At 40.3% G+C, this 14,655-nt stretch overlaps 1 protein-coding gene across 11 annotated transcripts in view; it reads right to left on the bottom strand.

Moving 5' to 3' along the window:
• Positions 1–14,655, bottom strand: part of Tcf4 (transcription factor 4) — a 343,670-nt gene that overhangs the window by 324,520 nt on the left and 4,495 nt on the right. For all 11 annotated transcript variants that reach the window (XR_015046030.1, XM_085833424.1, XM_085833430.1 and 8 more), the window contains one exon: positions 14,155–14,227. Coding sequence is in view for 10 of the 11 variants with exons in the window: in XM_085833424.1 (XP_085689550.1) it covers positions 14,155–14,227 (73 nt within the window). In the remaining variant the exon portion in view is untranslated. The remainder of the gene's footprint in view (positions 1–14,154; positions 14,228–14,655) is intronic.

Raw genomic sequence — 14,655 nt, 5'->3', positions numbered from 1 at the left:
TGACACCTAAGAAAGACCAAACTAAGACACACGAAGAGAAGGGAGCGGCAGCAGCCAGGGGGGAGTCAAAGCCAAGGAAGCCGGTGGTCATTAGAAGAGATCAACATGGGATGAGGGTGAAGTTTGGACGAGTAGGGGAAACTTCATTTCATTCCTAATCAAGAGCTAACTGATTCATTCCCACCTTGGTCTTCTCTACCTCAAGAAATAAATGCAATCAAATAACGATGCTACAGACCCAGGCAGAAGGCCGTGTAAATCATGCCATCATCAAGTTCACCAACCAACACATTCAGTAACATCTTGTGGCCGTGCTCTCTGACACCGGACCGTGGGAAGAATGGAATCAATTCGACAGTTGTAACATTAGCGATAACAAGCCTAAATGGTCCATAATTAGCAAAGGCCATTAGAGAAGACCCTTCCCTCTGTACCCTAGAAGAACTGAATTGCAAAATCAATCCAACCCTTTTCTCAGACAACACAAGCACTTCTGGAGTGCCTTGTGGCCATAGGGGCAGGGAGGGAATAGTACCAGGTAGCCGACTTGTGAACCCTCAAATCAGTAAAGTGTTAGAGGAAGTTACGTATGCGCGGGGACACATACAGAACATGCACGCACAAGCAAGACTAGCTAGGAATGTTCTCCTATGAGTTGAAGGCACAGATTTCAAATGAGGACTTCATATTCACCAATGCAGCAAACTAGCATCACAACTAGAGGGGGGTGGGGGGGCAGCTACACTGAGTACCTACCACCCCATGTGTTTAGGGTCTAGGCTGCAACAGAGGGTTAAGTATTCCTTATTCTCAGTCTTGCAGGATCAGGGCCCCGCCCACCTCTGAAATCTGCTCCAATTATGCTCTCCTACCCGATCCCCACACCTCACTCTGTATGGAAGCATAGCCCTAGCCCACTTCATCCATCAGGCTTCAGCCTAGCAATGCTTAATTCCAAGTAATCTTTCCCAACTGTTCAGCTGGGTCAGCCAACCTGAGTGCAATTGCTTCTCCTGGCTCACCTCTCCCATGTAGAGCGTGCTATCTTGTAGGTCGTGTATCCCCTCAATGAGTACCCTTAATGGAGTGTCCTAATGTAAAGGCATCCCCTAGGGTCTACTGCCATTTGGGGGCAAATCAGGAGTCTATCTGTCATCTCATTGATTCATTTCCAGAGCCCAGCATATGCCCCACCACGTGTTGGACACTCAGTAAGTAATCATTAATCAAGTTTTAATCATTTAAGTTGATTAATCATTAATCAACTTAGGGGAATCTTTTTAACTCCTAGCATTCACACTCAGGAGGCTGAGACAGAAGGGTCATGAGTTCTAAGTCAGCCTAGGCTACATAGTGAAATTCTCTCTCTCTCTCTCTCTCTCTCTCTCTCTCTCTCTCTCTCTATGTGTGTGTGTGTGTGTGCACGTTCGAGACACATGTGCATCTGTCTGTCTCTGTCTCTGTCTTTCTCTGTTTTGCTGGCATACACACACAGACTAAATGAAATTTTAAAAAGATAAAAACTATGTTACTGTGTATAAATTATAAAATAAATATTACAGAATTTCAAATGTGAAGATTAAAAAAAAAGACATCTTTAGTGTTTTTCAAGTAACTCAATCTCACACTTGCAATTTTTAAATTTCTGCTCCACAATGACAAATGGAACATAATTATAATCACTTCCCATAGAGACTCTGGTACTAAATTTGAAGGTACATTCAAAACAACCCACCTGAAGGTCCAACTTCCACACTCATTCTAAAGCTTCCTTCCTTTACACACACACACACACACACACACACACACACACACACAGTTTCTAACATTGATATTTCAATTGGAAACTGAACTATATTTGAAACCCATCTTATGCAAAAGCCTGCATCACCTCATTTAAAAGCACTTTCCAGATGAATCATGGCAGAATTTGTATCTAACACCAACACAGTAGCAGACTCCCCTTAAATGCAGAGGTTGACACTCATCATCTCTCATAGCACCGTGATATCCCCATGGTAACATGGCAATTTGTAACCACTCTCGGGGAAGGGGGGGCTTTTACAAAATAAATGAATGAAGGACAAAGCAAATGATAAGAATTTATCATTCTTAATAATTCCATCAATGTTCCATATTCACATATTCACATCCCCAGATTGGAAAAAAAATACGCCACTGTGTTATCCCAAACTTTTCAGCATTCTTTCAACAACCAAGACTTGACCTAATTCTATCAGAATCTTAAGGGTTAAAAAACAGAATTCTCTTAACACTACAAGAGTGCATATTATGTAAAAGAAAAACATTGTTCTACATGGGGCAAGAAAGATAAAGAATAATAAAAAGGTAATAAAATCGTGTCAGAAGAAAATTAACTTAGTAGCTAAAAGTAGCGAGATGAGAGTTGGTGAGATGATTCACTGGGTAAAGTTGCTCATAGCAGAAGCTGAAGACCTGAGGTAGTCCTCGGGACACACATGGCTCAAGGGGGCAACAGTTCTCTCAAGTGGTCCTCTGGTGTCCCACACAAGTGACGTGGTACTTGTACATACACACATACAGAATACATAAGCTAAGTAATTAACAATTTAAAGTACAAGAGGAATTGCAGATCAGAGATGAGAAAAGCATTCAGTGGTTGGTGCATCAGTCAGTGGAGGAAGATGCTCAAGAGAGCAGTTACCCAAACAAGGACTAAAACCTAAAACCAACAGTGTCAATGCTGGCTACACTGCTCTGTGAATAGGCACGAGGACTTCAAATCCTCGGCATGGATACTCACAGTACTCTGGGAGTGAAGACAGGGGCTAGCTGGCCACCATCTACCTCCAGGTAAAATAAGAGACACTAGCTTAAGAAAAATAAGTCAGAGGGCAGTTCTTTCCTCTGATCTCTCTGATCTCCATGAACGACTGACACACATTTTACATGTGCATACGTGCACACACATACACACAAACACGTGCACACCAATCTTTGGTCTTTTCAAAATTAGAAGAGCAGATCATGTCTGAAAATGTAAGTTTGATTTTAAATATCATTAGTACCTGATGGCCAAAATCTACAGGTGCTCTAGTTTGCTTTTGATTGTTAGGATAAACACCATAACTGAGAGCAATGAGGGGAGGAAAGGGTTTATTTCTGTCTTATCACTTACAATTATAGTTCCATCATGATGGAAAGGCAGGGCAGGAACTCAAGGCAGGAACCCAGGGCAGCAATGAAGCAAAGGCAATGAATGAATGATTTTTTTTATTCTTTATTGGATATTTTATTTGTTTACATTTCAAATGTTATCTCCTTTCCAGGTTTCCCCTCTGCAAACCCATTATCCCATCCCTGCTTAACCTGCTTCTATGAGGGAGCACACACCCATCTACTCACTCCCACCTCACCACCCTACCATTCCTCTACAATGGGGCATCAAGCCTTCACAGGACCAAGGGCCTCCCCTCCCCTTGATGCCAGATAAGGCCCCTTCAGCTCCTTCAAGTCCTTCCCCTAACTCCTCATTGGGGTCCCTGTGCTCAGTCCAATGGTCAGCTGTGAGCATCCACATCTATATTGTGGCTTTTTCTCAATTGTTTGCTCAACTTGTGTTTTTGTTTTTTGTGGGTTTTGGGTTTTGGAAGTGAGGTTTTCAAGACTACAGTGTGTATCCCTTGCTGTCCTGAAGCTCACTATGGAGACTAGGCTGGCCTCCTGGCCTCGAACTCAGAGATCCACCTACCTCTGCCTCAAGGGCTGGGATTAAAGACGTGCACTATCAGTCACATTTAGCTTTGAATTTGCTTATCTGTACAATTCAGGACCATAGGCCCAAGCAGGGCACCACTCAAGTGAGCTGGGCACTCACCTGTCAATCACTATTCAAGAAAATGTACCAGAGGCTTGACCGCAGGCCAATCTTATGGAAACATTTTTTTTTCAATTGAGTTTCTCTCTTCCCAAAAGACCTTAACTTGTTTACAACTGACCAGAACCTAATCAGCCCAATGTGGAAAGGTTTGCCCTCCCTCCCTAACCTGAGTGACCTGGATTTGATCCCCAGCGCCCTCATGAAACTAGAGAGAACCAACTGCTCCGAAGCTGTCCTCTGACCTCCACTCACACAACTAGTACGCACAAAATAATAAAAAGTAAATTTTTAAAAAGGAAAGATTTTTACTATGAGATGTGAAGCATTTCCAGTATCAACCCCTTATTGTTTTAAAAATGGGAAGAAAAGATCAAGGGAATACATAAGATCACACGAGAAGTTCTTAGTGTATCCAAACTATTCTTTGGAAGACATTGGCGTTGGGTTTGGTTTTTTTCCCATTAGCATACGCAGTTGTTCATCAACAAGTTCCCCTTAACCGATCTCAACCAACACATTTGAGTCTGCAGCCACTTCTAACTGAATGCACCCACTACACTGAGTGCAGTCACAGAGGGACACTGTCATCTTTGACACTTGGGGAGAGGGTTGGTGGATACATATATATGTGCATTTTTTTTCCTGCGGCTACCTCACAGTTTTGTTCACAAACGTCATGTAAGTGTGAGTGGAGGTAACGCTATTGTTGGGACAGCTTTTGAAATGTACTCGTGAATTACCACATGCCAACCACGACTGGGACATTTTCCTGCCAGCTCTGACCCTGGTGATGAGGATGGCACAGGCAATAAAGAAGATGGAGAACCTTTGCAATCTTAAAACCTTTTAAATGTGTAGGGTTTTTTCCTTTCTGAGCAGGTGTAACATCTCCTGAATTATGTTGGTGGGGATCATGTTGCGTTTTGTAATTTAAGAGATGGGCTTTAAAGCTCTATCATGTTAGAAATATGAGTTGGCTTCTTAGCAACAAACATTGGGGAGGGGGGGAGAGAGAGAGAGATTTCCAGAATTTAATTTGATGAATACTTTTCTCCAGAGGAGCTATCATTTGGGATCAAGAAAAAAAAAATCCTGTCTGAAGATCATAGGAAGAATAGGAAACTAATTTGCATTAAAATTTTTGAAAAACAAAATCTTCCAATTTCCACACTCAATGATATCATTAAGAGCTTGTGATTTTTGAAGGCACTGAGTTATAGTCTGTTACACCCCTTAGGAAATTCAAATTTGGGGGAGGAACCCCACAATAAAACAATTGACATTTAAAGCCCAAAAGTTGTCCTGTGTGCCTAGATGACAGTGGCTCCCCTGAAATGGGCTCCCTGAGGCCTGTCTGCACTTTCTTTTCTCTGTACCTGGCTCACAGTCACCTTGATACACATTTAACCCCTAAATGCACATGTTACATGCTACCCCTCTTTGAGGATCAAAATCTGTGTTCATGAAACTTTTATCAGTAGGTTCCACTGGTAAGAAGTAAGCTTTCAAAACCTACAATTAAATAGAAGTGCATTTCCATTGATTTAAACCTTCTACAAGGTTAGCAGCACCAGACAATAACCTCAGCATTGAGGAAGCACAGGTCGGAGGATGATAAGTTCAAGACCAGCCTGGGCTAGCTGGCAAGATCTTGTTGATTGAAAAAAAAAAAATCAAATAAGCAAAAATTGTTAACTCATACATGATCATGTCTTCTGTAAGATACATGTTGATTGTCTATGCATGTTCTATGTTTTCTTGTTGGGCTACATGATTTATTTGGGCACATCTTTCTCCTACAAAGTCTATCATATCTTTTCAACTGCCTAGGAGGGCTGTGAACTTAATGTGTGTTATAAAAGCTATCAGATAAGCTCTTGGTCAGCATTAAAATAGATGGCTCAATAGTGAGCCAGATAAAGTGTAGATATCTTATCTCCATTGGCAACACATTAAAACCCAAGGGGCAATGCTGGAGGAGCTATGCTAAGGTCTCTAGATGGGACGTAAATAAATATACCTTTCTACCCTTTACCTACCCTTCCTTTATCAAATTTTACTCAGCTTAAGTGACTATAGAAGCAATTACAAAGGATGCTAATTTGCATGTTTTTCATGACTTGTTCTTTAGCACTTTATGGAATATGAAAACTAGATTGTCCAGAGCTATCATTTCAACATTCTCCGTAGACGCTCCATCCTTTCCTGAATTTAAACTCCTTTAAAGACTTTGTAGTTAAGCCCTGGTTTGGGAAATTTGAGATTAAAAACCTTCCATTTGGAGGTCTTGCCATTCAGCTAAGTACCCAAAAAGGGAATGTTTAAATTAATGGAAGATTAAAGCAAGGAAGAACATTCTAGAAGGTATTCCATAATGGGGCTCTGTCACCACCTTCTCTATTTTATTGAGAAAATAGTCTGTTCCCAAGGGGGCTGAAAGTTTATATTCCAACCATCAGACTAGTTTAACTATTCAAAGTTACAAATGTCAGGGGGAAAGAAAAAAAAAAAAAGCTCGTAATGGAAATGCTGACATGCTATGCAGTAAGCACGGGCAGGTGCCCTGCCCCCAGGGTCATAATTCAATCAAGCTGTACTCTGACGTCATCTGTTACAGAAAAAAGCCAAATGGTTTATGAACAGCACCAGAACCCCCGAGATTAAATTACAACCCTGATATTTAATCATGGGCCATACTATGTTATTTTTAATAACACAATACATTTTAACAGTTATTCGTCAACTGCCTCAGCCAAATTAGACCTTGCGATGACAAGCGGGCCCGATGATGATGCCCATCCAACACCATCTCAGTTTTATTCTTTTTTTTTTTTTCAGAAATGGTAAACTATATGTTGTTGTTTTTTTCCCATTGCAAATATATAGTTGATAACAGCTGAGAAGGTCAGCCCTTAACTCATAGCAGCACAGCCACTGTGTCTAGAACAGTGGGGTATATGTATTAATACCCTGTGTTAGCTAGAACCTCCTGTATGATTTGGGAAAGAGATATTTAACCCTTTCCCAGGATCCTTATACTTTATCATAAAATAGAGAGCATCTCTAAATACTCCTGTAAGCCCAATTTTCCATAAATTATCGCCTTGCATAAATAAATAAATAAAGAGAGTGTAGTTTTCTTTAGGGTTCCCTAAGGGTCAGAGTAGAAAACGTTTAGAGTGAAAAAAAATGCTTCCATTTTACAAGTCACCTAGGATAACTGATCAAAGGGATATCCTACCACACAAGAATGTACAAGCCGAAGTTTCCAGAGGCAACGGCAACATCAGCCAGTGAAGCAGGTTCTTTACCCAGTAATGCCCAAATGCTGCCACACGTGTGAAGGGTTGTTTGCAAAACAAATCAATACAGGCACATCCAACAATGGACTGCAGCTAATAAACTACATAGAGTAATTACTACCAATAGCAGTCTAGAAAGTCATTCATTACATGTTAATTGTCACACAGAAGTACAAAAGCAGCCGTCTGAACAACTGAGTGACTGTACCTTTAAATAAAATATGTTCTTACCGGCCTAAAGAAATCTATCCGCAGGAACTGGTTCTAAACACAGCTGGGTATTTGATATGCTGATTAACTGGGCCTCTATTTGTTTTTGAAACGAAAGTAAATATGACAACCTCTTCAGTAATTTTGCCGTGTCTGGTGGTCTAATACAAAGAACTGTGTGTATCTGTACAGCTACATGTATTACTTTCAGCAAAGTGCCAGCCTATCTTCCCGAAGAGTGGCTTGTCTTACGTCTCTCTTAAGCATAGAGTTATGACCCAACACCTAGCTTACACTCAATCTGAATGGGTCACACATTGGGAGGAGGAGTAACTCCCATGGAAGCTTCAAAATTTGGTGGCCAATTTTGAAATATTTAATCAGTGTAATTAAGAAAAGTGTAACAAAAAGTAACCTTTCAAAAAAGGCCAATAATATGTTTTTCCTTCTCTAACACTTAGCATGATCTAATTAACTTTGAAGAACACCTAGTCATAAAAAAATAGCTCATAAAATACAAAACAAAGCAAAGGGGCTGCTGCTTCTACTCATTTCGGTGTTCTGTCTCTGTAAGAATCCCCCTTAACCAGCATCCATATAGACTATATAAAGGCTTGGCCAAGAACATTTTGGTTCAAGATTTGTAAACTGAAGAATATTTCAAAACACACTCTGTTCCTTTTGAGGCAACTTGAGATCTGTTATCTTGGATGATGGGAACAGACCTTCTTAGACTCAGGCTTCGTGATCACATAGGCCTGAGGCCACCAGGCCTCCATGGCCCAAACCAAGTTGCAAACTCCCAATATAAAATGGAGTTTACCACTAGAAGTAAATGTTTGATCTGTAAAGCTTACAGAATTACTTTGTTTATCATACAGAGGAAGGCGAAAAGGAATAATTTTAAGCTCAAAACAAACACAAAACCGCTTATATGACAGTCTTTACAGCTCCATGATTCTAACCATTTAAGACAGATTCAAGCAATTAACAGCATAAACTTTCATTACATAGTTCTATTATATATGTTTATGTGACTTCGCTGTTCATCTGTTATTTAAGTGATTTCCTCATTACAATAGTAAGGGAAGGATAATTTGCTGATGTTGTCAAAAATGCTAAGCATTTCCGTCTCGATAGTCCTTGGATCTCCATGCTGGTTTAATGCCTTTTATTTACTTAAGTCAGTGTCAAATAGAGTACCCATTCTCCCTTCTGAATTTAGAAGACTAACACTTTAAGCACATGTCTGGTAACAGACATATCAAGACCTCCAAACTGTTCATATTAGGGATGCAGGCTGAAGTTAGGATTAGAGAGCTTGAATTCCATTCAAAGGCCTAACAATGAACTGCATGCTTTTTTATATTTAAATATAAGACAGCTTTATTTGTTCAGATATTAATAGGTCACACTGGGCTACTGCAATTTCAGATCTGATTATTGACACAAAAATAATTGAAAATGTCTTCCCTGGGACCCAAATAGCCGCACATAGATTTCCCATGGGGAAAAAAAAAACTATTGAAAAAGCACAACTTTTAAAATACCCATTCTATTTTTTCTGTAAAAGTAATGTGATAATATGAGAACCATATACTAGCTCACATGGAAATCAATCATAACTTAAAAGGGTAACTTAATCTGGATACTGAGGCAGAAAAATAGTGGATATGATTTGTAACATTACCTTAAATGTGTTTTTAAAAAATGCTTTCTACTCTAAAGATCATAAATAGTATTTCATACCAGGCCTCAATATTGTATTTCATAGCTATATAATCTTGAAAAATATGAGCTGTCTGGCTCTTGATGCCCTTGTGTGGGCTGGTATGTGTGCCTTTGTGAATGTGTGCATATGTGTGTGTGTGAAGGGCTATAAAGATTTGTGTCTAGGCAGGCCTGCATTTAAACCTAATTTCATTACCACTTGCCTTGTGAACACATGGCTTACCACCGCTGTGCCTCAGTTTCCTCGTCTATGAATCAGGCACGGTAAGGTTTGTATTCACGTGTGTTCTTAGGAGGACTAAAGCTAGAGTACATACATGACACAGAACACAGAGAGCACATGAAGCTGTCCTCTGACTCCAGCTCAGCCCTCTGCCCAGCACCCCTAAAGAAGCACGGGGGACCCTGGGGCAAGAAGAGAAGAGCCAGTAAGCTGAACCAGAGTTCCAAACCTAAGCAAAGGCCTCAGAGGGCACTCAAGCACAGGACAGCACTGATGCCCAGCACTGACACAGCACATCCATCCTTAAACCCCACTGTGGCTGACAGAGGACAGAGAAACAGTGGGAAGTCCAACGTTAGTTCCAATAGTCTGCCCAGGCCACAGACAGCAAAACAAAGCTGATTTTCAATACTAACAAAGGACACAGGTCCCTCACCTGCGATCTAAAGTTCCTCAGCTACGTACTGGAGGTTCTAAGTGTTTCTCTGGGGCTGGCCCCAAAATACAAAGGCTCTAATATAACCTGTCTGATGCTACTGTACTTTTCAAAATCTATTAAGCAGCTCTATGTTGGTGAAAAAAAACTTGTATAACCACTATGGTCTGTACCAGAGTAGGATGTGTACAGCACACACACACACACACACACACACACACACACTCACACACATACACACACTCACACACATACACACACTCACACACACACACACACATACACACACACACACAAACTCATACACTCACACACTCATACACTCACACACACACACTCACACACATACACACACACACACAAACTCATACACTCACACTCACACACACATACACACACTCACACACACACATTCATATACACACACACACACTCACACACACATAAACTCATACACTCACACACATATACACACACTCTCTCACACACACACACACTCATACACACACACACACTCACACACAGCACACATACACACACACACATGTAGGAAGGAAAGTAAGGACTATCTCCTCTACAACACGTTCAATAAAAAACAATTTTCTCGCCACACTATCAGAAGAACTCATACTGACACAGGTAGAAATGAACACAGGGTGTGAGCCACTTCAATTTTTTTTCCCTCTATCCTCTGTGACTCTACTCAATTGGCATATCATTTTGATGTCATAAGGACACAGGTAAGCTAACATACATGAAAGCCAAGAACAGTTCTTCCCCATTTCCAAACCTGACTCAGCAGAGATGTAATACACTTTGACACTGCTCTTAATTGTTTTAACCTGGGTGTGTTTGGCAGAATTTACCAACTGCTGAACACCTAAGGAGTAAGCAAGTACAGGGAAGAGCCCTCCATGTTTGAACTAAAGGAGCGAGCTGTAGCATCCTTCCCAGGCTGACTCCCTGCTCACACGTGCTCACAGATGCCAACAGAGCTAACCTACCAAGACATTAGGGGTCTGATCATTTCACCAGGCCAACCTTAAAATCATTTATTTTAATGATGCCAAACTCTAGTGTGTTTTATCTTTTGTTCCCAAAAGGTTCAAACACAGTGAAATAAATTACACTTTTGTTAGGTCAAAAAATAAAACCTCTACTCACCCTAGCACAGATACTCTCTTTTGGTAACTCAGTCTTTTTTTTTTTCTCTCTCTATCTTTCTTAATGAGAACAACGTTCCAAGCATGCAGGCGTGTGGATGCTTCTACTTCATGTTAAGATCAATGATATAACAGATATAAGACTGCTTTGTACACATTTCCATACAAGTTAGAGCTACTCCTTAAAAATAATCCCAGAGCCACCAGCTAAGGTCATGGTAGCTCTGGTCTACCCTGGCTGAACAGTTTTACTGCATTCTGTGAACACCTGCAAACATCAAACAAAAACTGCTGGTCCTTTCCTGGGTTGACAAAAGCCTTTCAAGTGAAAACTGCTCCCTGGGAATGTCAGGCTGGGGCTCAGGTTACATTCCATTCACCCCAGCAGCCTTGCCATTTCTTAGGGTGGTAGGAAAAGCTATGTTTGTGGAATGAAAGATTAAAGCGAATCTGGTCACACTCTTTCCACTCTCAAACCGAATATCACGTATTAATGGGATCAACAGCTATTGGGAATTTGCAGCATGAAATATGACCAGACCTCACTGGGGGGGGGGGGGGGGGGAGGAAAGCACTGATTTTTTTTTTCTCAAATTGGACTCATTTACTTATAGTCTAGATCGCTCTCTCCTGAATCTAACTTTCAAAGCCATATCTGAGTCCATTCAGAAAGGTGAATATAAAACGCCAACGAACTTTAGAAATAACTCCTCTAGCCAGAGTTTCCTAAGTCCTGCTTCCAGTTAAAGCAAGTGCCATTTTCATAATTTTTTTTTAAAGTTATGCTTTAAGAGATATGTCTCTTACTGGGTAGAACTATTAGCCTTGTCCTGATATGCCTTAACTGATGCAGAGAATAACAGTCGGCATGCAGTCCCTGCAATCCGGCCACCATCCTCCTGCACCATGTGAATGCACTGCATTTCCAGCAGGCAGGCAGGATAAAAGAGCCCCGACACTTTCTACTCTTACAACATAAACATCTGGTCCTCAAAACCACACCACTGGTACCAGGTAGCTTTAAACTTCAACAGCTTCAAGGTGCTCTCTGCATAGTCATTAGAAATAGCCTAACAGGTCATCATGGATAAAGTCTTTCTCTGGAATTATGGATACATAAACACAACACACACACAGACACACCATCACAACACACACACAAACACACAGACACACCAACACAACACACACACAAACACACAGAGACATCAACAAAACACACACACAAACACAGACACGCCACCACAACACATGCAGGCACACATACACACCAACACAACACACACACAAACACACAGAGACACCAACACAACACACAGAGACACACCTCATTGTCTGAACAGCTATGCATTTTGATACATGAGTAGTTACCAAAGAATTAGTACATATTTCAAGTTACCCATCCCATACTGTCTACCAACAAACACTTCAGCATTCCAACAAGGACTTTAACTGAGCATGAACCCAGGATATGAGCTGAATAAAACAACTGTCTTTTCAAATTTAACATATTTCATACTTATAATTTGTCTTAACAAATTAAATCACAGCTAAAGTAATACATTAAGTTATTCCAAATGTGTTCATCATTACAACGAGTGCAAACAGTATTTTATACCAACTCTGAAAGGCGTAGACTCTGGGCCCGCCTGACATCTACTTTAGTCAGATTTCAACCATGCACACATTTCTTAATTAAACATGAAGGAAATGACTGCCAGGCATAAGGTTGGGGTTGTGACGGTGTCTATAGGAAGCACTCACTGGATTACAGAACACATTGTCTTCATTTTCAGTTCAAGCCTTGGAATTAATATTCTCTGTCCTGGAAGCTATATAAAGACTACTATACAGAAATCTGTAATATGGAATGCTAATGTCAAATTAAAAAAAATGGAACCAGTAACAGGGCTCAAAAAGTAAAGCAAACATTTTGTCATTAGTACTTTTAATCAAAGAAGACCCTAAAAATGCTAAGGTAAAATGAAAGGAGGCACCGGGTATTTTGTGAATTGTGTTAAAGAGAGAAATCCCTAAACTTATGGGAGCCTATAGAAGTCATTCACTTGGAAACCAGCAAGTTTTAAAAGACATTATTTGTATGAAAATACACAAAGTACACAGGTCACCTAGCTAAACAGATCTCTTTGGTTGTTGTTGCACCAGATGAAAACAAATACATAAAAATTATACCCATAGCTGACAGACAAACACCCTAGCATCTCACACCTATAAGATGTTAACATTTACCAGCCTGACTTCAGAGTGGTGCTGCCTCATGGACTATTATATACCATGGCCAGAACTCTAAAATCCTGCAGCTGCTTAAAAGGCATCAATACATTTAAACCCTGGACCTGAAGGGCAGCAGGCAACAATGTATTATTGACTCCTTATTTAAAACTAGCTGGCTTAAAAAAGAAAAAAAAAAAACAGCAACAACAACAACAACAAACACATCTCACAGAAATGTGACATTTTCAGTTCCCATTTTTAATGGGAGACACTCAAAGAGCTTTATACTAAAATTCCTCCTCAGATGCCAGATAATCACTGTGCACACAGATTCCTTTGTGAATACCGCTGCCTTTTTGTAGAAGCATCGCCCAAAGCAGTCTCACGTATAAAAACGCTAAGTCTCTCCAAATCTGCAACATTCAATTCACTGCATAAGTCAACGATAAGGGAGCGAAAACAAACAGCTCCAGCATCCACAAGATAGTTTAAAGATAAATGAATTCCTACTTAGCCTCTCAGACTAGCAGGAGACTATTTAACAGACTTGTCTGAAAAACTAAGTGCCGTTTTCTTTAAAACGGTTAATTGTACAGAGAACCTAATAACTGGGATTATTTCTCCTTTTATGAAAGTTAAAATTTTTCCCTCCCTATTTTAAAATAGGGAGCATGAATTTGTCCACATGTTATTAACATCAGTCTTACGCTCACATGTTTAATTACAACCATATTTTTTTAAAAAAAAAAAAATCACGTTTAAATTGTGATGGAATTCTGATACGGTTTTCCTGATTTAGAAATAGGTCTCCCTTGAATTGAGCCAGGCAACACTCTGGGTAGGTTTGCTGCTGGTAATGAAATATAACCACATCATCATAGGTTAAAACTCAATGACTTCTTTCAGAACACTCCAACAGAGCCAAAAATACACAAAGAGCAAATAAACAACTGAGACCATTGAACTTCACACCAAGAAAAGAATTCACGTACTTGAGCCAGTGAAATGTCCACTTGCCAAGGAAGTTGGTCCATTTTTCCCACTGCTTACAGGAGGCGAAAACATCTAAAGGAAACAAAGAGACGGCAGAGTTGAAAGGAAGACATTCGTGGATTCAGAGTTCACCAAAGATCTCTCACACTCTTGATAAATAACTTGGAGTTAGTGCTAAGGCTTTATTTAGGAAAACATATAGCCATCCAACTTAAAACTAAACCAGGCACCCGGTTCCAACCTCCTCCCCCCTCCATTACCACTGTTAGCTTTCTCCTCGGGTGACTTAAACAGTCCTACCACATTCTGAACACAGTCCCAATGGCATTAGTAAGGCATACATAGGGGGACAGCAGCCTTTCTAGAAAACACTAGTTTGACAAAGGAGAAGAAAAAAGTTGTTTGTTTTATATTGAAACCCTTGGACATAGCATAAATGTGGCAATGTCCCTTTCCATCGGTTACAGGACTTGTCTGCCATACATGAACTCAAATCAAAA

This window comes from Mus caroli, unplaced genomic scaffold (assembly GCF_978045245.1).
Source record: "Mus caroli unplaced genomic scaffold, Mus_caroli_1 scaffold_19, whole genome shotgun sequence".
In the NCBI taxonomy this organism is placed as follows: domain Eukaryota; kingdom Metazoa; phylum Chordata; class Mammalia; order Rodentia; family Muridae; genus Mus; species Mus caroli.
Note: the sequence above shows the minus strand (reverse complement) of the source record. Positions and strands in the feature narration are given on the sequence as shown.